Source organism: Scyliorhinus canicula, chromosome 12, assembly GCF_902713615.1.
Source record: "Scyliorhinus canicula chromosome 12, sScyCan1.1, whole genome shotgun sequence".
Classification (NCBI taxonomy): domain Eukaryota; kingdom Metazoa; phylum Chordata; class Chondrichthyes; order Carcharhiniformes; family Scyliorhinidae; genus Scyliorhinus; species Scyliorhinus canicula.
Genome location: NC_052157.1, coordinates 6,299,409 through 6,326,439, shown reverse-complemented (window position 1 = coordinate 6,326,439; position 27,031 = coordinate 6,299,409). Strand labels below are relative to the sequence as shown.

The 27,031-nt window shown below is 50.0% G+C and overlaps 1 protein-coding gene across 2 annotated transcripts in view; it reads right to left on the bottom strand.

Moving 5' to 3' along the window:
• The window catches only part of LOC119974394 (uveal autoantigen with coiled-coil domains and ankyrin repeats-like), a 182,870-nt gene extending 157,725 nt beyond the window's left edge, over window positions 1–25,145 (bottom strand). For both annotated transcript variants that reach the window (XM_038813211.1, XM_038813213.1), the window contains exon 1: window positions 24,892–25,145. In XM_038813211.1, the coding sequence (XP_038669139.1) occupies window positions 24,892–24,939 (48 nt within the window). In that variant the 5' untranslated portion in view covers window positions 24,940–25,145. The remainder of the gene's footprint in view (window positions 1–24,891) is intronic.
• Between the last annotated feature and the right edge of the window lie 1,886 nt (window positions 25,146–27,031).

Here is a 27,031-nt window from a genome sequence, read left to right as displayed (position 1 = left end):
TCGATGGGCCGAATGGCCTCCTTCTGCACTGTAAATTCTATGATAATCTATGATTATCCCGGCCCTGGGTCACTGTCCGTGTGGCGTTTGTTCAGTCTCCCCGTGTTTGCATGGGCTTCGCCCCACAACCCAAAAAATGTGCAGGGTAGGTGGATTTGGCCGCGCTAAATTGGTCCTTAATTGGGAAAAAATGAATTGTGTACTCTAAATTTACAAAACAAAAGGAAAAATAGCATGGAAAACATTTAAATAATGTTTAAAAGGGCAGCACGGTGGCGCAGTGGGTTAGCACTGCGGCCTCACGGTGCCAAGGTTTTAAAAATAAAAATTGTGTTTAAAATCATGAGAAATTTAGGTAGATTAAAAAAGGAGAACCTCTTTCCAAAGGCTAAGAGGAGTCAATGACCAGAGGGCACAGGTGACTGACAGAAGACACAGACAACACGGGTAAAAAAATGTTCACACAATAAATGGTTAGGATTTGGAATGCACTGCCTGCAGGATGGTGAAAATGCAGCTTTCAAAAGAGAAGTGGATAAATACTTGCGAGAATACTAATTGCTGCGATATGGAGAAAGAGTCAGTGAGTGGGGCCAACTCAGGCCTCATGGGCCTGTTCTATTCTAGATTCTATGAAAATTGGTCGCCACAAAAGACAGGGGATCATCACCACTTTGCACTCCTACATTGCTGCCATTTGCATCCAGACAAAGCAGCCCGAACCTAAGATTACATGATGTTTAAACAAACCATGCATTGCTTTAATCGATCTGGGACAGAGGAAACCTTTATGCTCCATATTATGATAGGAAGTAGTCTTAACTGTTGATTTTAATGTCTTTGGGGTGGGGCCTGGGTTAACATATTTGTGACAAGTGAATGTGACTTTATTTGTAGCTCAGTGGTTAGCACTGTTGCTTCACAGCGCCAGGGTCCCGGGTTCGATTCCCAGCTTGGGTCACTGTCTGTGTGGAGTCTGCACATTCTCCCAGTGTCTCAGTTTCCTGCCGGTGCACCAGTTTCCTCCCACAAGTGCCGAAAGACATGCCGCTAGGTGAATTGGACATTCTGAATTCTCCCTCTGTGTACCCAAACAGGCACCGGAGTGTGGCGACTGGGGGATTTTCACAGTAACTTCATTGCAGTGTTAATGTAAGCCTACTCGTGACACTAATAAAGATTATTATTATTCGCTTTTCAATCCCCAATCTGGGAATACAGTCAGTGAGATAGGTTTTAAGGGAGGGGCGGAGGTGGTGGTGATGGTGCTGGAGGGGGGGGGGGGGGGGGGGGGGGGGGGTGAAGAGAGCTTTAGGGGGGTAACTAGGTAACTCTAGTGCTCAGGGCCGTAAAGTAAAAGTAAAAGCAGAGCAATCGGTGGTGCAGCATCTTCAGAGAGCTCAGCTGAAAAAGAGGTTGTAGAGGTCAGGAACAGAATGGCAACAGGAGGCTTTGAACACAAGGTTGAGATTTTTAAATTAGAATTGTTGCTGAATCAGGAGCCGAGGTAGGTCAGAGAGCTTAGGGGTGATGAATGAATGGGGTCCGGCGCCAATGAGAACACGGGCAGCAAATACCACTGCTACTCCAAATCAAGGAGTTTGCAAAGATCCAGGAGCCTTCAACCTTCCTGAAAACTACAGTAGCAGCAGAACTAACATTTCCCTCAAGTCGCTGAAAATTCATTGTATGACTTGCACTTGAAATTTAAGAACCCACCAATTCTAATACAAAAAAACTTAGAAAACCCTTTAATCCTCTGGAGTACAAGTCCAAAGAATCAGCTCCACAAACATACTCAAGCCGTGGACTAATGTTACAGTTCCACTAAACTACAGGCTTATTAAAGTCAAATGGAGTGCTAGGAAATTGGGTAATGAGCTGGACAAAGAACTGCTTTTTACTCACGTTATTGGATTAGGTCAATTATTCACATATTAAGATAATGGATGTCAGGCAGTGACTTGCCACCCCAGTGTCAGAGGGCACGATTATGGGAAACTCCTAGAAAAACGTGGACTCGTCATCCTTGACGAGATAGGGCATGACAGAGGATGTCGGACAAGAGGTTAATACTGGACAAAGCAAAAAGAGGTGACGCACCGAATAATTTCTACTTTCAAGAAGTAAAAGAAGCAAAAAAGAAAAAGAATCGAGAGGGTGGCAGGGTGACACAGCGGTTAGCATCGTTGCCTCACAGTGAAGGGACCTGGATGACTGTGTGGAGTTTGCACTTCCTCTCAGTTTCTGATGGGTTTCCTCCGGGTGCTCCAGTTTCCTCCCACAGTCCAAAGATGTGAAGGTTAGGTGGATTGGCCATGATCAATGCACGAGGTTATATGTTATAGGATGGGGGGGGGAGGGGTGGGGGGGAAGAGGGCCGAGGTATGGAGCTCTTTGAGGATCGGTGCAGACTCAATGGGTCGAATGGCCTCCTTCTGCAATTACAGTAAAACATCTCTATTCCTACACTCCAATCCTCTCGCGAGGGCACCAAGGTCTCGCTGAGTATCCGCCTCTCTCAATTTACACACATTCATATAATAATCTGTCTTCCTATTTTTGCTACCGAAGCGGACAACCTCACATTTATCCACATTATACTGCATCTGCCATGCATGTGTCCACTCACTCAACCTGTCCAAATCCCACTGAAGCATCTCTGCATCCTCCTCACAGCTCACCCTCCCACACAATGTTGTATCATCTGCAAATTTAGTTCCCTCATCTGAATCAATATATATTGTGAATAGCTGAGGTCCCTAATCTGATCGCTGAGATACCCAACAAATCCCCCCACTCGTCACTGCTTGCCAACAGCAAGAGACCCATTTATTCCAACTTTCTGCTTCCTGTCTGCTACCCAACTTTTTATCCTTCAAGACACTACCCGTAATCCTAAACACTTTGACTTTACATATTGATCTGCTATGCGAGACCTTGTCGAACACCTTCTGAAAGTCTAAATAAACCACATCTACCGGTTCTCCCTGGTCAACTCTACTAGTTTCATCTTCAAAGAATTCTAGTAAAGGGCAGCACGGTGGCACAGTGGATAGCACTGCTGCTTCACGACGCCGTGGTCCCAGGTTCGATCCCGGCCCTGGGTCACTGTCCGTGCGGAGGTTACGCATTCTCCCCGTGTCTGCGTGGGTTTCGCCCCCACAACCCAAAGATGTGCAGGATAGGTGGATTGGCCATTCTAAATTGTCCCTTAATTGGAAAAAATGAATTTGGTACTCTAAATTTATTTTTTAAAAAGAATTTTAGTAGATTTGTCAAGCATTTCCTTTTGTAAATCCATGCTGACTTTGTCTGATTACACCACTGCTTTCCAAATGCTCTGCGACAAAACCCTTGATAATGGCCTCCAGCAACTTCCCTACTGCCAATCCAAAGATCCCTACTACAAGTCCAAAGATGTGCGGGTTAGGTGGATTGGCCATGCTAAATTGCCCGTAGTGTCCTAATAAAAGTAAGGTTAAGGGGGGGGTTGTTGGGTTACGGGTATAGGGTGGATACGTGGGTTTGAGTAGGGTGATCATGGCTCGGCACAACATTGAGGGCCGAAGGGCCTGTTCTGTGCTGTACTGTTCTATGTTCTATGTTCTATGTAATGTTTGGCTCACTGGTTTTCTCTCCACCTCGCTTTTTGAATAGCAGGGTTACATTCACTGTGAATGTAAATTGTGAATTAGGGGCTGGTTTAGCTCACTCGGCTAAATCGCTGGCTTTTAAAGCAGACCAAGGCAGGCCAGCAGCACGGTTCAATTCCCGTACCAGCCTCCCTGAACAGGCGCTGGAATGTGGTGACTAGGGGATTTTCACGGTAGCTGCAGTGAAGCCTACTCGTGGCAATAAGTGATTTTCATTTTCATTAATTTCAGTCACTACCCTCCAATCTGTAGGAACCATTCCAGAGTCCAAACAATTTTGGAAAATGACCACCATTGGATCTACTATTTCTAGGGCCACTTCCTTAAGTACTCTGGGATGAAAATTATCATGCCCTGGAGATCTGTCCACTAATTTCCCAAAACCATTTCTTCACTTTCAAAAGAAAAATTTAGAATATCCAATTCTTTTTCCAATTAAAGGGGCAATTTAGAGTGGCCAATCCACCTACCCTGCACATCTTTGATAATGATAATCGCTTATTGCCACAAGTAGGCTTCAATGAAGTGGAAAGCCCCTAGTCGCCACATTCCAGCACCTGTTCGGGGAGGCTGGTACGGGAATTGAACCCACGCTGCTGGTCTTGTTCTGCATGACAAGCCAGCTGTTTAGTCCACTGTGCTAAACCAACCCCTTTGGGTTGTGGGGGTGAGACCCACACAGTCATGGGGAGAATGTATAAACTCCACATGGACAGTGACCCAGGGCCGGTTAGGCAGCTGTGCTAAACACTGCGCCATCGTGCTGTCCACAAAACTATTTCTTTACTAATACTAATTTCCTTCAGCTCCTCACTAAAACATATATTTCTCACAACTTCCAGTACATTATTCACGACTTCCTTTGTGAAGACAAAAAAGTATGAATTTATTTCCTCAGCCATTTCTTTGTTCTCTGTAATGAATTCCCCCATTTCTGACTTTAAGGGGCCTACATTAGTTTTTTATTAATCTTTTTCTCTTTTCATACCTGTAGAACCTTTTACAGGTCAGTTTTTATGTTGCCCGCAAGTTTACTTTCAAGTTGTATTTTCCCAGGGCAGCATGGTGGCGCAGTGGGTTAGCCCTGCTGCCTCACTACGCCGAGGTCCCAGGTTTGATCCCGGCTCTAGGTCACTGTCCGTGTGGAGTTTGCACATTCTCCCAGTGTTTGCGTGGGTTTCGCCCCCACAACCCAAAAAAATGTGCAGGCTAGGTGGATTGGCCATGCTAAATTGCCCCTTAATTGGAAAAAAATTATTGGGTACTCTAAATTTTAAAAAAAAGTTGTATTTTCTCCTTCCTAATCTCTTGGGTGTGCCTTTGCCGAATTTTAAACTGTTCCCAAACCTCAGATCTATTGCTTTTTCTTGCTAATATGTATGCCTCTTCTTTGAAACTAATACTATCTCTAATTTCCCTTGTAAGCCATGGTTTGGACACAGTTCCCTTTCTACTCTTGCGCCAAATAGGAATAAACAACTTTTGGAGTTCATCTATGCGTTCCGTGAATGCCTGCCATTGCCTATCTGCTGTCTTTCCTTTCAGTAATATTTCCCAGTCTGGCATTCCCAGCCCATGCCTCATACCATCATAGTTACCTTTATTGAGATCCAGGACCTTGGTCTCAGAATCAACTACCTCAGTAACAATAATCTTTATTATTGTCACAAGTAGGCTTACATTAACACTGCAATGAAGTTACTGTGAAAATCCCCTAGTCGCCACACTCCGGCGTCTGTTCGGGTACACGGAGGGAGAATTAGGAATGTCCAATTCACCTAACAGCACATCTTTCGGGACTTGTGGGAGGAAACCGGAGCGCCCGAAGGAAACCCACACAGACACGGGGAGAACGTGCAGAATCCGTACCGTGACCCAAGCCAGGAATCGAACCTGGGTCCTTAGTGCTGTGAAGCAACAATGCTAACCACTGTGCTACCATGCCACCCACTATTCACCTTGATAAAGAATTCTACCATATTATGGTCACTCTCCCCCAAGGGCTCTCTCAACTAGATTGTCAACTAATCCTTTCTCATTGCACAACATCCAGCTCAGGTTGGCCTGTTCCCTGGTTGGTTCCTCAACGTACTGGCCTAGAAAACAATCCCGTATACACTCCAGAAATTCCTCCTCTATTGTGACTAATTTGAGTCACCCAATTTACGTGCAGATTAAAGTCACCCATTATCACAGATGTTCCTATATCACAAGTATCTCTGATTGCCTGTCAACAGAAAATAATGCTACTCCCAATATTACCACTGCTGTTTGGTGGTCTGTATACCATCCCTATGAATGTTTTTTGCCCCATGACGTTTCTTAACTCCACCCAGACAGATTCCACATCATCTGTACTGTTATCTTTCCTCAATATCTTCTTTAAATCAACAACGCAACTCCACCATCTCTTCCCATCTGTCTCTCCTTCCCAAAAACTGAATAGCCCTCAATGTTTAGTTCCCATCCTTGGTCAACTTGCAGCCAGGCCTCTGTGATCCCAACTACATCATATCCCTTTACATCTGTCTGCGCAATTAATTCATCCCATTTTATTTTGAATGTTCCACACGTTCAGGTACAAAGTTTTAAGACTAGTCCTTGTAAAGGATCCTGCCCCTTCCTGAGTATTTTGTACAGTGTTATTATCTAATACAGGCCCTTGATTTCTCTGCCTATCACTTTTCTTATTCTCCTTTGTCCTTTTTCTCGTGTTCTTGATTCCCCTGCTCTGGATCCTGACATAGGCTCCCTGCCCCTGCCCCCCCCCCCCCACCCCCCACCACATTAGTTTAAATCCTCCCCAACTGCTCCAGCAAATACCCCCCCCCCCCCCCCCCCCCCCCCCCCCCCCAGGACATCAGTCCCGGTCCTGCCCAGCTGTAACCCGCCCAGTTTGTACAAACCCCCCAAAACTGGTCCCAATGCCCCAGGAATCTGAAACCCTCCCTCTCACACCATCTCTTCAGCCACATATTCATCTGACCAGCACATGGCACTGGTAGTACCCGAGATCACTCCCTTTGAGGTTTGACTTCTCAACTTTCTTCCTAACTCCCTATATTCTACTTTCAGGGCCTCATCCCTTTTTTATTCTATGAAAAAATGCAAATCGTAAAAACAGCAGGCCTGTACTTGCATTTTCTCTGTGTATTAGAGATCCTGGGTGTGTAGGTTGACTTTGTTGCCATGCCAACTCCTAAACCTTAGATCCATTGTTATACAATTATTGGAGATCAACAAATTCCCTTCAAACTCCTTGCTCATCCCTCCTAAAAGTCCGGATTTTATGTCCATCTTTCATCCACCTGCCATGCTAAGTTGATGAAATTTCGCCCACCTTTGCACCCCAACTAAACATGCAGTTGTTCCAAGGAAAATCAGTGTTGCCCTTTCTTTTACTCTAGAGAGGCGCTAATGTGTAGCCACATTCATTATTCACTCGAAGCAATGGAGGCAGCGAAGAACAACCCATTCTGTACCGCTGACAGAATCTTCTCTTCTCCACACACACAAACAATGCCCCATAGCATAAATGCAACATTGTCAACTAAAGAACAAAGAAAATGCAGGCCATTCAACATCCTAAAACCTATTACAGCATGAACTGAGGCCAATCAACCCATCAGGTCCCTGCTAGCTCTCCAGAGAGCAATCCAGTCAGTCCCTTTCCTCCGCCCTACCTCCACACTCCTGCAAATTTAATTACGTCAAATGATAATCTACCGGGGCCGCACAGTAGCATAATGGTTAGCACAGTTGCTTCACAGATCGAGAGTCCCAGGTTCGTTTCCCGGCTTGGGTCACTGTCTGCGCGGAGTCTGCACATCCTCCCCGTGTGCGCATGGGTTTCCTCCGGGTGCTCCGGTTTCCTCCCACAGTCAAGAGATGTGCAGGTTAGGTGGATTGGTCATGCTAAATTGCCCTCGGTGTCCAAAATTGCCATTAGTATTGGGTGGGGTCACTGGGTTACGGGGATAGGATGGAGGCGTGGGCTTGGGTAGGGTGCTCTTTCCAAGAGCCGGTGCAGACTCGATGAGCCGAATGGCCTCCTTCTGCACTGTAAATTCTATGCAATTATATGAAATCAATTTCATTCTGTAATCCTCAAGTTAGTTCCATCATCCTTGTAGGGAGCGAGTTGAAGCGAGATCCTGAAGATCATAACTGTTTAACCATTTTGGTTCTATATTCCTCAGTACCTCCTGAAGACGGTGGGGCGTAGAGTGGGAGAGAAGAGACAATTTCCGAAATTAAAACAAGCTAGCTTAGGAGAGGCAGTGGGTCAGTCTACGTCTGGGTGGAGAAAAGACAGGCGATGACATTTTGGGTTGGTCACCTATCATCAGACAGGTCAACACTTGGTCTGTCTTTCCTCTTCACAGATCTACACTGGCAGCTTTTACCGATTTAAAAAAAAAAATTTATTTCCAATTTTGAACTTTAGATTTTTGTGGTATTATTCCAGGAAATTTCTGCTCCGTGTCAAACCACTTTCTAATATAGCTCAGTAAACCGGTTTTCATTTCCAAGTATGAAAACATAAATATCCTCATTATTACACCAGGGCAATCTTCCAACTATAAACTCAATACCGTGCGCCCTTGACATCGGAGACAGATCGCCATGATTTATCTAGTTCCCCTAATGACAGTATAGACAGCTATCTTCAGTGGTTCCAGGAGATCAGATGCATCAGTCAGGGAGACAGAAGCTCCTGTTGCAGCATTTTACACACTCAGCCATCTGCAATGGTCGTTATGCATAAATCAATTAGAGGCAGCAGTCTGCATCAAGAGACTGAAAATCATCTCTCGGCTGAGACTGCACAATTACTGGGTGAATCATAGAACATTGCCTCATTGCCCGTCCTTACACTGACTCTCACCAACTAATCCAAATGATATATGTGGCACTTTTAAGGCAAGGTATATTTTGGACGGCTCAGGGCAAAAACGCTAGCTTTCCTTTGCTACTTCGATTCTTTACACTTTCTACAGTTTTGTTTCCACTCCAGAGTTCCAGCATTCAAAGTGGCAGCTCCAGTCGTACACGCCCTCAGCTCTGCTACAGCAGAAAGACAAGTGGACAGGAAAAGCAAGATGATTATAGACTCAAGTACTCTGGCAGACAAAGCAGACAGTGATTCTCAAGTGCTGTCCCAGTATCCAAATTCCTCAAACGCTCAATACTCAATAGTTTTCCTCAAAACTGAGGCCATTCAACCCATCAGGTCCCTGCTAGCTCTCCAGAGAGCAATCCAGTCAGTCCCATTCCTCCGCCCTACCTCCACACTCCTGCAAATTTAATTACGTCAAATGATAATCTACCGGGGCCGCACGGTAGCATAATAGTGCACATTATGCGTCAGGGAGTGCACAGTTTAACTTCCAGTTCATCTTTCAGAATCTTGCCTTGGGCCACCATTTAGTTTATTTTAATGTGGACGTAACAGGGAAGAGTCATATTTAAAACATTTTGGCACCAATCAAGGTGTCTGATGATCTCAGTGCATAGAGCATTACTGAAAAAAAAATCACAGCCTAATCTATTTTAATAATGTACTATTCTAAGCCCAAGACCAAACATCTTGCCTCAAATACATACTCACACTGCTCCCAGTCTAAGCAAAATGACACAGGGATTAACCGTCGCATCACTCCCAAAAAATAAATCATTGTACACCATTATGAAATGGGTGTGTGAATGCACACAGACATTTAACTACTTTGTGAATGCCAGGCTGAGAGCACAACTATGAGAAGGATAGTACTGATCTAAAAAGAAGATTTGCAATGCAGCCACACCAATGATTCAGTAATCAAATAAATTTTAACGTTATGAAATTTAGATGTCAAAACTAGCTGTGAAAATCAACTGGATAGCTCCGGCGAATGCTGAATGCACCCAACCACCCGCCAAAAAAGTTACACAAGCTGCTGGGGAAAGGGTCATTCTCCCGACCCTTGGAGGTGGACAGGACTCACAGAGCGCTCGCAGGAAAGCCGCAAAGGGGAGACACACACACACCACCCACCCACCACCCCCCAAACCAGGGCAACGGTGGTGAGATTCCACAGGTATTTGGACAAGGACCGTATTTTACAATGGGCCAAGCAGACACGGAACTGTAAATGGTAGAACTGTATCCTGCGGATCTATCAGGACCCGAATACGGAGGTGGCCAGGAGAAGAGCGGGGTTTAACCAGATCAGCTCGACTCTTTTTGAGAAATAGGTAAAGTTCGGACTGCTGTATCCGGCCGTCTCTGGGTGACCTGCGAGGAGCATCATTTCTATTTTGAGTCGCCTGAGGAAGCGCTGGACTTCGCGAAAAGGAAAGGGCTGGTGGCAGACTGAGAACTTTGCTGCAACGTTCATGTTTAAAAAGTTTCTCGTTTTTCATTCTGTGGACGCTATTTGTAATGCCTTCGGTATTGATTTGGGGCCTGTTGCAGAGCTGAGTGAGTTAAAGTTTGAATTTGCACTGTTGGGGGATGGAGGTGTGTTTGTTAGATGCTGGATCTTCTGTTTGATCTTTTCTTTGTTTAGAGTTTTTTTGTTGGCAATTGTGTTGGGATTGTCTTTCTTTTTTTTTAAACTTGTTTTTATTCAAGATTTTACAGAAATTTTACAAAACCACTACCAAAAGAAGGGGAAGAAATGAACAACTTAACAAAACAAGGTGGGATAACTACAATTTACAAGAGAAATCTATCCACAACCCATACAGTTCCCCACCTTCCCCCCCCCCCCCCCCCCGGTTTGCTGCTGACCTCCTCACTTAACGTTCCGCGAGAAAGTCAAGGAACGGTTGCCACCGCCTGGAGAACCCCAGCAACGACCCTCAAGGCAAACTTTATCCTCTTCAAACTTAGAAACCCAGCCATGTCACTGACCCAAGTCTCCACACTTGGTGGTTTCGCGTCCCTCCACATTAACAAGATCAGTCTCCGGGCTACCAAGGAGGCAAAGGCCAGGACTTCGGCCTCTTTCAGCTCCTGCACTCCCGAATCTTCTGACACCCCAAATATCGCTATCCCCCAGACTCGGCTTTACCCGAGTGTCCAAGACCTTGGACATAACCTTTGCAAAGCCTCGCCAGAATTCTTTAAGCGCCGGGCATGCCCAAAACATATGGACATGGTTGGCTGGGCTCCCTGAACACCTAACACACCTGTCCTCCACCCCAAAGAACTTGCTCATTCTTGCCGCTGTCATGTGCGCCCGATGGACCACCTTAAACTGAATCAAGCTAAGCCTGGCACATGGGGAGGAGGAATTGACCCTGCCCAGGGCGTCCGCCCACAGGCCCTCCTCCCCCCACTTGCCCTTCAGCTCCTCTGTCGAGGCCTCCTCCGCCTTCTGCAGCTCCTGGTATATGTCTGATACCTTTCCGTCTCCTACCCACATGCCCAAAACCACCCTGTCCTGTATCCTGCGGGAAGGCAGCAGCGGAGATTCCACCACCTGCTTCTTCAAGAAAGCGCAGACTTCCAGGTACCTAAAGGTATTCCCCGGGGGCAAACCGAATTTCTCCTCCAGCGCCTTCAGGCTAGAGAAAGTCCCATCTATAAACAAGTCCCCCATCCTTTTGATACCTGCTCTGTGCCAGCTTAGAAACTGTCTGTCTATTCTACCCGGGACGAACATACGGTTGTTTCGTACCAGGGTCCAGACTGAGGCCCCTACCTCCTCCCTGTGCCTTCTCCACTGACCCCAGATCCTCAGTGCAGCCATCACCACCGGGCTCGTGGTGTGCCGTGCCGGCGAGAGCGGCAGCGGTGCCATTATCAGCGTCCCCAAGCTAGTATCCCTGCAAGACGCCGCCTCCAGCCGCTTACACGCCGCCGCCGCGCCCGCGCCCCCCCCCCCCCCCCCCCCCCCCCCCGCCCGACTGCACTCCAAGAACGGTCTTTTAACCCGCAGGGTCTTGATTGCCCACACAAATCCCATGATAATCCTGTTCACTCGCTTGAAGGAGGACTTGGGGATGAGGATGGGAAGGCACTGGAAGACGAACAAGAACCTGGGGAGGACCATCACCTTCACGGACTGCACCCTGCCCGCCAAAGAAAGCGGGAGCATGTCCCACCTCTTAAAGTCCCCCAGCCCCGTCAGGTTGAGCTTGTGCAGGGCATCCCAACTCTTAGCCACCCATATGCCCAAGTAGCGAAAGCTCCTCTCCACCATCTTGAGTTCTCTGTCTCTTTTCCTGGCCCCTCGCATGGATCACAAAAAGTTCGCTTTTCCCGACATTCAACTTATACCCCGAGAAATCCCCCAAATCTTTTAGGATATGCATGACCTCCTCCATCCTCTCCACCGGATCTGAAATATACAGGAGCAGGTCATCCGCGTACAGTGAAACCCAATGCTCCTCCCCTCCCCGAACCAGCCCCCTCCAGTTTCTAGACATCCTCAGCGCCACGGCCAACGGCTCGATTGCCGGGGCAAACAGCAGGGAGGACAGGGGGCACCCCTGCCTCGTTCCTGGGTGCAGCCTAAAGTACTCCGACCACAGTCGGTTCGTGGACACACTCACTACGGGGACCTGATAGAGTAATTTTTTTTTTTTGAAGTTTTTTATTTAACACAAATTTGTAACAGTTACAAAGCGAAAAATGGCCCTGTGCAAAGAGCCTTAACATAGTGAAAACGAACAGTGGGAAGGAAAGAAACATGTTAATAAATGTTGAAACCAAAAATCCTTCCATACGGCACTTTCCCTGCCAGCTCTGTTTACCCATGCCACACGTGTTCAACTACACTAAGCTAACGTGGCCCTAACCCTCTTCTCCCTCCCCGCCCCCCCCCCGCCTGGTCTCCCCTACTCCCCCAGGCCTGGCCTGCCAGGTCAGCCCTGCGCTTGGCCCTAGCCCGCCCCGCCCCACCTCCGATCTCCCTGGTGCCCCCTGACCTACGCTAGTCACACTGACCCCTGCCCTTGGCGCCTACCTGTCTCCCGTCCCAGCGCTCAGGCCCTCCCCCCACCCACCAGGGACCCATTAACCTAATTGTATCCCACCGAGCCCTTTCAAGTCCCGTGACTAGCCCCTAGCCCATCCCCCCATCAGAGGCCCCGATCTCGCACCAGAAGGTACCAAGCACAGGGCCCCCCCCCCCCCCATTGCGATCCCCCCAAAGGACCCTAAACAGTGCGCCCTCCAGCCCCCACTCTCTGTCCAGGCTGAAAACAATCTTAGATAAACATTACAGTACAGGATAGTTTAACAAACCGCCGCCACACAAAATGTCTGAAAGCCCCGAGTCCTTTAGTTCCAGTCCAGCTTCTTTTTCTTAGTAAAAGTCCTAATCAGAGCAACTTTAAGTTAACAGGCCGCCGCCACTGTACAGCACTGAAAGAACTCAGTGCCCATTAGTTCAAGTCCAGCTTCTTGTCTTTAATAAAGGTCCAAACCTGTTCTGGTGTCTCAAAGTAGTAGTGGAGTTCCTCAAACGTAACCCAAAGCTTTGCAGGATATAGCATTCCAAACCTCACCTCCTTTTTGTAGAGGGCTGCCTTTACCTTGATGAATCCTGCACGCCTCTTGGCCAGCTCCGTTCCCAAGTCCTGGTAAATGCGCACCTCGCAGTTCTCCCATCTGCTGCTCCTCTCCGCCTTGGCCCATCGCAGCACACGTTCCCTGTCAGCAAGCCGGTGAAAGCGGACCACCAAGGCCCTCGGTCGGTCGCCCGTCCTGGGCTTCCTTGCGGGGGCTCTATGTGCCCCATCCAACTCCAGGGGTTGAGGAAGGCCTCCGGTCCCATCAGCGCCTCAAGCATACCCGTCACGTATGCGCCCACATCCGACCCCTCGCAGCCCTCGGGGAGGCCAACGATTCTTAAATTCTGCCTCCTGGCTCTGTTCCCCAGCTCTTCAAGCTGCTCCTGCATCCTCCTCTGACGGGCGTTCAGCTCCTCCACCTCGTGCTCCAGCTCCGTTACCATGCCCTCCTGACTGGAGAGCTTCGCCTCGACCTCCCTGAGCGCCTTCCCTTGGGCCGCCTGTGTCTCGACCATTCGGTCCATCACCGCTCTCATCGGGTCCAGCGTGTCCCTCCTCAGCTCGGCGAAGCAGTTCTTGAAAAACTCCATCTGCTCCTCCCTTGGCCAGTGAGCCTCCGCTCCCCGGTCCCCGCCGTCCGCCATGCTTGGCCGCCCGGCCTGGGTTCCCCGCTGCTCCCGCTTCGATCCTTGCCGCTCCACTCGACCGCTTCTGGTCCAGCTGCCCATACCCCGGGAAGAAAGCCTCTTCCCTGTCGTCTCCTCCACCGATTCAGGCTGCCAGGTCCCTAAAAAGTCCGTAGACAAAGGTCCGTTTGCCCATCTCGGGCGGGAGCGATCCAACCTGCGACCTGCCTCCTCGAGGGCGCCACCGGAAGTCCCTGATAGAGTAATTTGACCCACCCTATGAATTCCTCGCCAAATCCAAATCTGCCTAACACTTCCCACAGGTACTCCCACTCCAGCTGATCAAAGGCTTTTTCCGCATCCATTGCAGCCACCACTTGCATCCCCCTCCATTCGAGGGCATCATGATCACATTCAGGAGCCTCCGCACATTCGTGTTCAGCTGCCTGCCCTTCACAAACCCCGTCTGGTTCTCATTAGTCACCCCCGGGACACAGTCCTCCATTCTAATGGCCAGGGTCTTGGCCAACAGTTTGGAGTATAGATTAAGGAGCAAGATCGGTCTGCAAGAGCCACATTGCAACGGGTCCTTATCTCGTTTAAGAATGAGCGAAATCAAGGCCCGTGACATCGTCGGGGGAAGGGTTCCCCTATCCTTAGCTTAGTTGAAGGTTCTCAACAATAGCGGGCTCAACAGCTCTGAGAATTTCCTATAGAATTCTACGGGATATCAGTCCAGTCCCGGGACCTTGCCCGACTGCATACCCTCCAAACCTTTAACCAATTCCTCCAACTCAATCGGGGCCCCTAATCCCTCTACTAGCTCCTCCTCCACCTTCGGAAACCTCAGTTGGCCCAAGAATTGCTTCATCCCTTCCCTCTCCACCCCCCCCCCCCCTCCCCCCGGGGGTTCTGACATACAATTTACCATAGAAATCCTTGAAGACCTCATTGATCCTTACCGAGCTCAGCACAGTGTTACCCCCCGCCCCCGTCCCTAATTCCTCCAATTTCCCTGACCGCCTCTCTCTTCCGTAGTTGGTGCACCAGCATCCTACTTGCCTTCTCCCCATACTCGTACACCGCTCCTTGTAACTTCCTCCACTGAGCCTCTGCCTTCCCTGTGGTAAGCAAGTCAAATTCCGCCTGCAGGCTCGGGCGCTCCTTTAGCAGCCCCTCCTCGGGGGACTCCGCATACCTCCTATCCACCCTGAGTATCTCCCACACCAACCTCTCCCTCTCCATCCTATCCCTCTTCTCTCTGTGGGACCTGAGAGAAATTAGCTCCCCCCTGATAACTGCCTTCAGCGCCTCCCAGACCACACTCACTGAAACCTCCCCTGTATCATTGGTCGCCACATAATTTTGGATACTCCTCCTAATCCGCCACAGACCTCCTCATCCGCCAATAGTCCTACATCCAGTCTCCATAGAGGGAGTTGGCTTCTCTCCGCCCCCAGCCTCAACTAAAAAATGAAAACTCCACCCAGTGGGGAGCATGGTCCGAGACCACAATGGCTGAGTACTCTACCCCCTCCACTCTTGGGATTAGCGCCCTGCTCACCACGAGAAAAAGAAGAAAAAAAAAATCAATCCACGGGTACACTCTGTGGACGTGGAAGAAAGAAAGAAAAATCCTTCGCCCTTGGCCGAGTGAATCTGCACGGGTCCACTCCCCCCATCTGGTCCATGAACCCCCTCAGGATTTTGGCCGCTGCCAGCCTCATACCTGCTTTAGACCTAGACCGATCCAGTGCCGGGTCCAGGACCGTATTAAGGTCTCCCCCCCCCCCCCCCCCCCTCATTACCAGACTTCATGGCTCCATGTCCGGGATTTTACTCAACATTCGCTTCATAAAATCCGCATCGTCCCAATTCGGGCATACACGTTCACTAGCACCACCCAGGCCCCCTGCAGCTTGCTACTCACCATAATATATCTACCCCCCTTTATCCGCCACAATACCCCCAACCTCAAATGCCACCCGTTTTATCACCAAGATTGTGACCCCTCTGGTCTTCGCACCCAGCCCTGAGTGAAAGACCTGCCCCACCCATCCCTTCCTCAGCCTAGTTTGATCAGCAAGCTTCAGATGCGTTTCTTATATCATAGCTACGTCTGTCTTTAGCCCCTTTAAGTGTGAGATCACACAGGCCCTCTTGGCTCCCCGTCCCAACTCCCCCTTTTAACTCCGAAAGTTGCTTCCCCTACAGCCAGCAAAGCAGCATCCCAGACCTCCCCCCCTCACCCCCCATGATCCCCTTCACCCAAGTCAAGCAACTGCTTAAGCCCAATTCCCCCCCCCCCCCATTGCTCTCCCCTAAATCAGCTGACCCCGGCTGCTCCCGCCTCTATGCCCAATCCCACTGCTGGCTCCCTCTACTGGCCTCCAACCTCCCCAACCAAGTGGGGGAGAGAGAGAGAGAGAGCGAGAGAGAGCTACCCCACTCCCCTTATTCCCGTGTGTCAAGAAAGAAAAGCTCAAACAAACAAACAAATTTCGGGTGCTATCCCGACAATGAGCAACCCCCCCCCCCCCCCCCCCAAGCTCTAGCTGTACGGCCCATCCCCACTGCCTGTGACGCGGCTCTATACAAACAGCAAACAGACCCAGAACCTCAAGGGCCCAGAACAAAGGGGCAAAATAAAAAAACACGGGGAAAACCAACATAACACCGCCCCCTCCGGAGTGCCCCAACAACATACAGCTGTCCATTAATTCAAGTCAAGCTTCTCGTTCATAATAAAAGTCCACGCCTCATCCAGCGTATCAAAATAATGGTGCCAGTCTTGGTAAGTGACCCACAGCTTCGCCGGTTGTAGCAGCCCGAACTTCACCCCTTTGCTGTGGAGGACCACCTTGGCCCGGTTGAATCCCACCCGCCACTTAGCCAGCTCTGCACCCCAGTCCTGGTAGATACGGATCTCTCAGTTCTCCCACTTACTGCTTCGCTCCTTCTTTGCCCATCACAGGACACATTCCTTGTCGGTGAAGCGGTGGAACCTTACCACCATAGCTCTCGGCGGCTCGTTTGCCTTCGGCTTCCTTGCCAGGACTCTGTGCGCCCCGTCCAGCTCCAGGGGCCGCGGGAAGGCCCCCGCGCCCATCAGCGTCCCCAGCATCGTGGTCACAAACGCACTCACATCCGACCCCTCCGCGCCTTCGGGGAGACTCAGAATTTGCAGGTTCTGCCTCCTCGACCTGTTTTCAAGGTCTTCCAGCTTCTCCTGCCATCTTTTGTGCAGGACCTCGTGTGCCTCCACTCCGCCAGACCCAAAATATCGTCCTCGTTGTCAGAGGCCTTTTTCTGCAGCTCCTTACTCGCCGTCCCCTACGAGGAGACGCAGACCGAGGAGCTGAAGCGCAAGTGGGACGAGGAGTTGGGCAGAGAGATAGAGGATGGTCTTTGGGTGGATGCGCTGAGTAGAGTCAACACGTCCACATCATGTGCCAGGCTCAACCTGATAGAGTTCAAGGTCGTACACCGGGCTCACATGACAGTGCCCAGATGGGCAGGTTCTTTGGGGTAGAAGATAGGTGTGCAAAGTGTGCAGGAGGAGCAGCGAACCATGCCCACATATTCTGGACATGCCCAAAGCTTAGGGGATTTTGGCAGGGGTTTGCAGATGTCATGTCCACGGCGTTAAAAACCAAGAGTGGCACTGAGTCCAGAGGTGGCGATTTTCGGGGTGTCGGAAGACCCGGGAATCCAGGAGGAGAAAGAGGCAGACGTTCTGGCCTTTGCTTCCCTGGTAGCCCGGAGACGGATACTATTAGCTTGGAGGGACTCAAAGCCCCCAAAGTCAGAGAGCTGGCTATCGGACATGGCTAGCTTTCTCTGTTTGGAGAAAATAAAGTTCACCTTGAGAGGATCAATGTTAGGGTTCGTCCGAAGGTGGCAACCATTCATCGACTTCTTTGCGGAAAATTAATCGTTAGCAGAAGGGTTAGTTTAGTTTAGTGTAGGGGGTTAATAAAGGTGGGACCTGTAAGGCAGGAAGACGGCTTTTGCATTACGTTTATTTTGCTGTAGTCGTAAAATCAAAAATACCTCAATAAAATGTTTATTAAAAAAATAGGATGCAATTATCATGTTTACCATCACCTCCAAATCACACATCACCCTGACGTAGACGATTAACAGCCCTTCCTTCAAATTCACTGAACCAAATTCTCTGCCCCAGCACGGTGGCAGCAGCTTCATCACCCACTGGACCGCATCAATCGGCAATCAGGATGTTGGCCTTGCCAAAGACACCCTGAACCAGGGGTTTACATTATTTTTAAAATTAATTAAATATTGAGATGCTGGCATCCTAGAACAAAAATGCCATAATACCGTCAGAGTAATATTCACACACCCAAAGAACTGGTCAATCAAGTACTTGGGGAGGGGGGAGGGGAGGGGGACAGAATACATTTCAATTAGGCAGACACATTCTGGAATGTTAATAGCCTGTCTTCAGGACAGGGATCGAAACTGTAGCGTAATGATTAGGTTTAATGTTACAGTGAATATACTGTTTGATATTTTAAGTTACAAACCACACAAAATCCCAGAGTGACACAAGACTTGCAGATCAGTGAATGCGTCTCAATGTTGGCACAGCGGTTAGCACTGCTGTCTCTCAGCGCCAGGGACCCTGGTTCAATTCCGACCTCGGGCCCTTTCTCCCCATGTCTGCGTGGCTTTCCTCCGGGCGCTCCGGTTTCCTCCCACAGTCCAAAGATGTGCAGGTTAGGTGGATTAGCCATGATAAAAATTGCCCCCGAATGTCCAGGGGAGTGAAGGTTGTGTAATGGGGTTACAAGGATAGGGCGGGGGTGAGGGGAAAGAGAGTGGACATGGTAGGATGCTCTTCTGAATAGTTGCATATTCAGCTGGGCCAAACAGCCTCCTCCTAGGCCATAACAATTCTCCAATTTCCCTCCTGAGCTCCTTACATTTTGGTGATCACCTTATAGATTCTGAAAGCATTCTTAATACCAGCTTAAGATCAGATTGCAGGAGGCTAGTATCAATAAATCATCCCCCAACATTTACCTAACAACCTTATTCCAGTGGCAGGATCATAGGTCCAGTGTCTCAGCAAGTATTTGACTGCTGCTGGGTAAATGAGATGGAAATATTAGTATCAACTCCAGGAAGGGGCTCACGAGCTCAGAAATCCAACCCAAACAACTGCAAGTAGAAAAGCTGCTTTGTGATCTGTGAGATCCACACACTAACACAAATTAACCTTGAAAAAAAGCAGACTGGAGAGTTTCTGGGGATAAACAAGCCAAAACCTAGAATACAAGAGCAAGAACATTCAGGTGCAACATTAAAAATCACACAAAATATTTAGCACAAAATAATTAATTTTTAAAATGGAAAATAAAAACATAACTAATTGATTAGCTCTGGCAGGGATCCAGTAGAGACAAGGCAGGCTAAATGGTCTCCTTCTGGGCTATAACTATCCTGTGATCCTATTAACAAAACAAAACCATGCTCCGACAAATAAAGTGAATAAAGGAAGAAATTAGAAAAAGAAAAAGAAAGAAAAGCTTGGCATTCCGACAGCATTTTCATACACTCTGGGTGCCCCAAAGCTGCCTGCAATCAATGACCTTCACCTGAGGGAGGAGCAGTGCCCCTAAAGCTAGTGGTTCGAGATAAACCTGTCGGGCTTTAAACTGGTGTTGTAAGACTTCTTACTGTGCCCACCCCAGTGCAACGCCGGCATCTCCGCATCATTACAATCAATGAAGCAGAGTGTTAATAAAGCAAACGCAGCGACCAATTTGCGCAGAGAAAACTCCCACAGCAGAAATGCGATAACTGACGTGATAATACTATCTTAGTGGCGTTCGATCGAGGAATAAATGTTTCCCAGGATTCTCTCTCCTACACTTCCTTGAAAGGGTGCTTTTTTAAATTAAATCCACAGGAGACAGCAGACAGAGACTCAGTTTAATGTTGCATCTCAAAGGCAGCATCTCAGACAGTGCAGCACTCCCTTAGTACAGCACCAGGGTGTGTCAGCCTGGATTACACACTCAAATCTCTGGAGTGGGTTTTGAACCCATTTTCATCTGACTCAAAAGGAATGAGAATCTGGGGCATTCAGAACAGCAATACCCCCTGTGGCATATTTTTAAAAATTACTTTTACATATGAAAGGCTTATTGGGATTCCAGTTTAAGATAAAATGATACAGTCAACAACTTCTGTAAACTATTTTTGGGGCTGTTTTTCATCTTCTGTTTCCCACCGAGCCATGAAGTGTTTCAAGATAGTTCACAAAACAAGTAGATAACTGATCCTGCCAGCGACCCTCGATGGTACAGCTGAAGCAGCAGTCCTCGTTTCTCTGGACAATGAACATAAAGTGGCGGAACCCAAATAAAAACCTCAGCCCTTTCCAAACAAAGTTTAACAGGAGACAGAAATGGAAAAACCTAGAAGCATTCAGACTTCAAGCATTCAACACCTCTAATGACCAGAGTCAAGGAGCCTCCATTGAAGGGCTCCAGAACTGAAACGTTAAGTCTGCTCTCCCCACTCTGTGTTTCCAGCACAGTTTTGTTACTGTTTAATTTTTCTTCCAGCTTCCGCAGTCTTCAACCTTTCACTTATAAATCTCTAAAATAAAATACTTTTACAAGAGTGGAGCCATTGGATGCTAACCCGGTCTGCCACTATCAGCTGTTTACAAACACGCTTAATGTTTGCCAAAAACTGCAAATTAAAAGCATTCATCATACGCAGTGGTTGAAGGTGATGGCTCTGTACTTTCTCAAGCACAATTAAGGACTGGTAACAAATAGTGGCCTTGCCAGTGATGCCAATAGACATTGTGGTTCACAACGACAGAATCCAGTAACTACCTCAATAAGTATATTGATTTTCTAAAGCAAAAAAACTCAAGTTGACAGGCAAGTATGAACATTAATTTTAATTTTTTTTTTAAATTTAGGAGTACCCAATTCATTTTTTCCAAGTAAGGGGCAATTTAGCATGGCCAATCTACCTACCCTGCACATCTTTGGGTTGTGGGGTGAAACCCACGCAAACAAGTATGTACAGGTTGCCACACAAGTGGATAGAGTCGTGAAGATGGCCGATAGTGTGTTAGCGTTTATTAACAGGGGGCTTGAGTTTAAGTACCGCGGGGTTATGCTGCAACTGTACATGACCCTGGTGAGACCATATTTGGAGTATTGTGTGCAGTTCTGGTCACCTCACTATAGGATGTGGAAACATTGGAATGGGTGCAAAGGAGATTTACCAGGATGCTGCCTGGTTTGCAGGATAGGTCTTATGAGGAAAGGTTGAAGAAGCTAGGGCTTTTCTCATTGGCGTGAAGGAGGATGAGAGGTGACTTAATAGAGGTTTATAGATGAGGGGGATAGATACAGTGGACATTCACAGACTATTTCCTCGGGTGGATGTAGCTGTTACAAGGGGGTATAACTATAAGGTTCGGGGTGGGAGATATAGGAGGGATGTCCGAGGTAGGTTCTTTACTCAGAGAGTGGTTAGAGTGAGGAATGGGCTGCCTGCTGTGATAGTGGAGCCGGACACTTTAGGAACTTTCAAGCGGTTAATGGATAGGCACATGGAGCACACCAGAATGACAGGGAGTGGGATAGCTTGATCTTGGTTTCGGACAATGCTCGGCACAACATCGAGGGCCGAAGGGCCTGTTCTGTGCTGTTCTATGTATAATCAGAACAAAATGAGCTGAGCACGAAGAGGGTTGAAGTTCTTACAGAACTGCAATATCACTATTACAAAATTCCTATTTACTGTATTACAACTATTACAAAATTACTAGTTAAGATTTTGAAAATAAATTTTATAGAGTACCCAATTCTTTTTTTCCCCCAATTAAGGGGCAATTTTGTGTAGCCAATCCACCTAACCTGCACATCTTTGGGTTGTGGGGGAAAATGTGCAAATGCCACACGGACAGTGACCTGGGGCCGGGATCGAACCCGGGTCCTCAGCACCATGTGGCAGCATTGCTACCTACTGCGCCACCATGCCACCCCTATTCCTATTCAAGATACATACTTATACTATGTAAACCTCCCTAGTCAAATGGAATAATGGAATGGGCAACCCGGTACACAATTGCTTCACAGCTCCTGGTCCCAGGTTCAATTCCCAGCTTGGGTCACTGTCTCTCTCCAGAGTCTGCACGTTCTCCCTGTGACTGCGTGGGTTTCCTCCGGGTGCTCAGATTTCCACCACAAGTCCCGAAAGACATGCTGTTAGATAATTTGGACATTGAGTTCTTCCTGTGTACCCGAACAGGCGCCGAAATGTGGCGACGAGAGGCTTTTTACAGTAACTTGCAGTGTTAATGTATGTCCACTTGTGACAATAAAGATTATTCAAAAGATTAAAATAATAAAAATCTTTATTATGGTCACAAGTAGGCTTACATAAACACTGCAACAAAGTAACTGTTAAAAGCATTCCGAAAGACATCTCAAAATTATATTTTCTTCAAACTAACTGGAAACAAATAGTGCTACAGTGCCAATCCAGAGGTACAGACAATATCAGCTATCTGGGAACCATTACAGGGCAATCATCGAGCTCCCAGCTACTTTCTATAGAGGACAGATATCTGGGAATGATTACGAGGCAAACAACCAAAAGTCCAGGACTATTGGGAGACCTGGGAGTGATCAAAAGTCTGAAATGTCATCTACAAGGATTCAAGATAACAGCCACACACACGCACAAAAAGACAGCATCCACCCAAAATCATTTTGTGAACACTCCTGGTTCAGAGCACGGCTGGTCATTTTGAATTCACTGTTAGGCCCCACTAACCAACCAGGGCGTACTGAAGCAATCCACATAGGGGCCTGGGTGTGGTGTTCTATGTCAGTAGCAACTTAAGATGCCACTGCTTCAAAGATTCTTCCCAGTCAAAATTTATTGGGCCAACCGAATAACAAAGTTCACCTGATGTCAAGCTGCTGACTTTGCAGTTTGAATTGTTCTCCCCACTCCTCAAAGAAAGAAAGAACTGCAAATTTTTTAAAAATCCTGCCTCCACAACCACCTTACACGGGGAGGAGGGGCAGATTTGGGACGTTTAGAACAAAAACGAAGCACTGTTTCGATTGGGGAAGGCGATGCATTTCAAATACACACACAACTGGGGAAGAGGTGTCAGAGGGAGGGAGAGAGAGAGGGAGTCAGAGGGAGGAAAGAGGGAGTGAGAGAGGGAGTAAGGGAGTGAGAGAGAGGGAGTGAGGGAGGGGGAGTGAGGGAGGGAGAGAGAGGGAGTGAGGGAGGGAGAGAGAGGGAGTGAGGGAGGGAGAGAGAGGGAGTGAGGGAGGGAGAGAGAGGGAGTGAGGGAGGGAGAGAGAGGGAGTGAGGGAGGGAGAGAGAGGGAGTGAGGAGGGAGAGAGAGGGAGTGAGGGAGGGAGAGAGAGGGAGTGAGGGAGGGAGAGAGAGGGAGTGAGGGAGGGAGAGAGAGGGAGTGAGGGAGGGAGAGAGAGGGAGTGAGGGAGGGAGAGAGAGGGAGTGAGGGAGGGAGAGAGAGGGAGTGAGGGAGGGAGAGAGAGGGAGTGAGGGAGGGAGAGAGAGGGAGTGAGGGAGGGAGAGAGAGGGAGTGAGGGAGGGAGAGAGAGGGAGTGAGGGAGGGAGAGAGAGGGAGTGAGGGAGGGAGAGAGAGGGAGGGAGGGAGAGAGAGGGAGTGAGGGAGAGACAGAGGGGGAGTGAGGGAGGGAAAGAGGGGGAGTGAGGGAGGGAAAGAGGGGGAGTGAGGGAGGGAAAGAGAGGGAGTGAGGGAGGGAAAGAGAGGGAGTGAGGGAGGGAAAGAGAGGGAGTGAGGGAGGGAAAGAGAGGGAGTGAGGGAGGGAAAGAGAGGGAGTGAGGGAGGGAAAGAGAGGGAGTGAGGGAGGGAAAGAGAGGGAGTGAGGGAGGGAAAGAGAGGGAGTGAGGGAGGGAAAGAGAGGGAGTGAGGGAGGGAAAGAGAGGGAGTGAGGGAGGGAAAGAGAGGGAGTGAGGGAGGGAAAGAGAGGGAGTGAGGGAGGGAAAGAGAGGGAGTGAGGGAGGGAAAGAGAGGGAGTGAGGGAGGGAAAGAGAGGGAGTGAGGGAGGGAAAGAGAGGGAGTGAGGGGGGGAAAGAGAGGGAGTGAGGGAGGGAAAGAGAGGGAGTGAGGGAGGGAAAGAGAGGGAGTGAGGGAGGGAAAGAGAGGGAGTGAGGGAGGGAAAGAGAGGGAGTGAGGGAGGGAAAGAGAGGGAGTGAGGGAGGGAAAGAGAGGGAGTGAGGGAGGGAAAGAGAGGGAGTGAGGGAGGGAAAGAGAGGGAGTGAGGGGGGGAAAGAGAGGGAGTGAGGGGGGGAAAGAGAGGGAGTGAGGGGGGGAAAGAGAGGGAGTGAGGGGGGGAAAGAGAGGGAGTGAGGGGGGGAAAGAGAGGGAGTGAGGGGGGGAAAGAGAGGGAGTGAGGGGGGGAAAGAGAGGGAGTGAGGGGGGGAAAGAGAGGGAGTGAGGGGGGAAAGAGAGGGAGTGAGGGCGGGAAAGAGAGGGAGTGAGGGCGGGAAAGAGAGGGAGTGAGGGCGGGAAAGAGAGGGAGTGAGGGCGGGAAAGAGAGGGAGTGAGGGCGGGAAAGAGAGGGAGTGAGGGAGGGAAAGAGAGGGAGTGAGGGAGGGAAAGAGAGGGAGTGAGGGAGGGAAAGAGAGGGAGTGAGGGAGGGAAAGAGAGGGAGTGAAGGAAAGAGAGGGAGTGAAGGAAAGAGAGGGAGTGAGGGAGGGAAAGAGAGGGAGTGAGGGAGGGAAAGAGAGGGAGTGAGGGAGGGAAAGTGAGGGAGGGAAAGTGAGGGAGGGAAAGAGAGGGAGTGAGGGAGGGAAAGAGAGGGAGGGAAAGAGAGGGAGTGAGGGAGGGAAAGAGAGGGAGTGAGGGAGGGAAAGAGAGGGAGTAAGGGAGGGAAAGAGAGGGAGTGAGGGAGGGAAAGAGAGGGAGTGAGGGAGGGAAAGTGAGGGAGGGGATCAGAGGAATACACTCGGTGCCGTTAACTCGCGGAGGGAAAGTTTGCCCGCCACTCCTCGGGAATAGGGAGTGAGATCGAGCTGAGTGAGGGGGAACTTACATTGAGAGTCGCATCATGTTTCTTCAACCGCGACTTCAAACTTTTCATGGTTCACTTCAACGGGAAAGTTTCCGAACTTTCCCCAGGAGAAGGTTTGTTGTCTGATGTCCGGTGGGTGAGGGTTAGGGTGGGTGAGGGTTAGGGTGGGTGAGGGTAGGGTAGGGTAGGGTAGGGTAGGGCAGGACGGGCTCGGATCTCCCGGCCGCAGCGCCCACTCTCCGCCGCACAAACTCCGCCGCAACTTTCCTGCCGCTCACCTGACGCACGGCGCGGCTGATGGACAGGCGGGACGGCCAATAGCGGCCCGGCCCCGGGGAGAGGGGGGAGGTGCGGGGATGCTCCTCCTCCTGATTGGCCAGCTGCTGGAGAAGGGGCGGGTCCGGCGGCAGACCTCACCTGGAGGCGCCACACCTGAGGCTGGGAGGTCAGGAGCTACCCGGAGTCACCTGGAGCTACCTGGAGCTACTCAGAACCACCTGGAGTCACTGGGAGGTACCCAGAACCACCTGGAGTCACTGGGAGGTACCGGGAGCTACCCGGAGTCACCTGGGAGCTACCTGGAGTCACTGGGAGCTACCCGGAACCACCTGGAGCTACCTGGAGTCACTGGGAGCTACCCGGAACCACCTGGAGTCACTGGGAGGTACCGGGAGCTACCTGGAGCTACCCGGAGTCACTTGGGAGCTACCTGGAGTCACTGGGAGCTACCCGGAACCACCTGGAGTCACTGGGAGCTACCCGGAACCACCTGGAGCTACCTGGAGTCACTGGGAGCTACCCGGAACCACCTGGAGTCACTGGGAGCTACCTGGAGCTACCCAGAACCACCTGGAGTCACTGGGCGTTACCGGGAGCTACCTGGAGCTACCCGGAGTCACCTGGGAGCAACCTGGAGTTACTGGGAGCTACCCGGAACCACCTGGAGCTACCTGGAGTCACTGGGAGCTACCCGGAACCACCTGGAGTCACTGGGAGCTACCTGGAGCTACCCAGAACCATCTGGAGTCACTGGGCGGTACCGGGAGCTACCTGGAGCTACCCGGAGTCACCTGGGAGCTACCTGGAGTCACTGGGAGCTACCTGGAGCTACCTGGAGTCACTGGGAGGTACCGGGAGCTACCCGGAGTCGCCTGGAGCTACCTGGAGTCACTGGGAGGTACCGGGTGATACCCAGAGTCACCTGGAGCTACCTGGAGTCATTGGGAGCCACCTGGAGCTACCCGGAACCACCTGGAGCTACCTGCAGGTAGCCATGGAGGGAGAATTCAGAATGTCCAATTCACCTAACAGCACCTCTTTCGGGACTTGTGGGAGGAAACTGGAGCCCCCGAGGGAAACCCACGCAGACACAGGGAGAACGTGCAGACTCCGCACAGAGTGACCCAAGCCGGGAATCGAACTGGGACCCTGCTGCTGTGAAGGAACAGTGCTAACCACTGTGCTACCGTGCCGCCCACGGGACATATTATGTTTGGGGGGGGGGGGGGGCCTCTGTGGGGAAAGCCCCGATGAGGCCGCACTCACCTAACAAGACGTGCTTGTTAAGGGAATTGGACATTCTGAATTCTCCCTCTGTGTACCCGTAGAGGCACCGGAATGGGGCGACGCGGGGATTTTCACAGTAACTTCATTGCAGTGTTAATGTAAGCCTACTTGTGACAATAAAGATTATTATTATTAAAACCCACGGGGATGACTTCCGGTTGCGGTGATGCGGAGCTAAGCCGCACGTTCGGCAGCTCCCACTATTAAAGGACTTTCGGGCCTATTTCAGGGCCCCAAACACCGCTGTTTCGACGATTCCCGGTGGGAGAAGGTGTTTGGAGGAACATTCCCCGAAATTTATGGTGCGTACCCGGAGTGGGGCAAAGGAAAAGTGCTGCAGCAGCTCCCCAGGGAAAGAGGGGGAAGGAGGACAAAATGGCGGCCGGCGGAGCACCCAAGGACTGGTGGAAGTGGGCGCAGGAGCAGCAAGCTGCTCTTCTGCACTGTTTTGCGGAGCTGAAGGCTGAGTTGCTGGACTCCCTGAATGCGACTACCAACAAGCTACTTGAGACCCAGACAGCCCAGGGGGTGGCCATTCAGGAGTTGCAGCGGCAGGCCGCTGAGTGGGAGGAGGAGGCCGTGGTCCTCGTGGGGA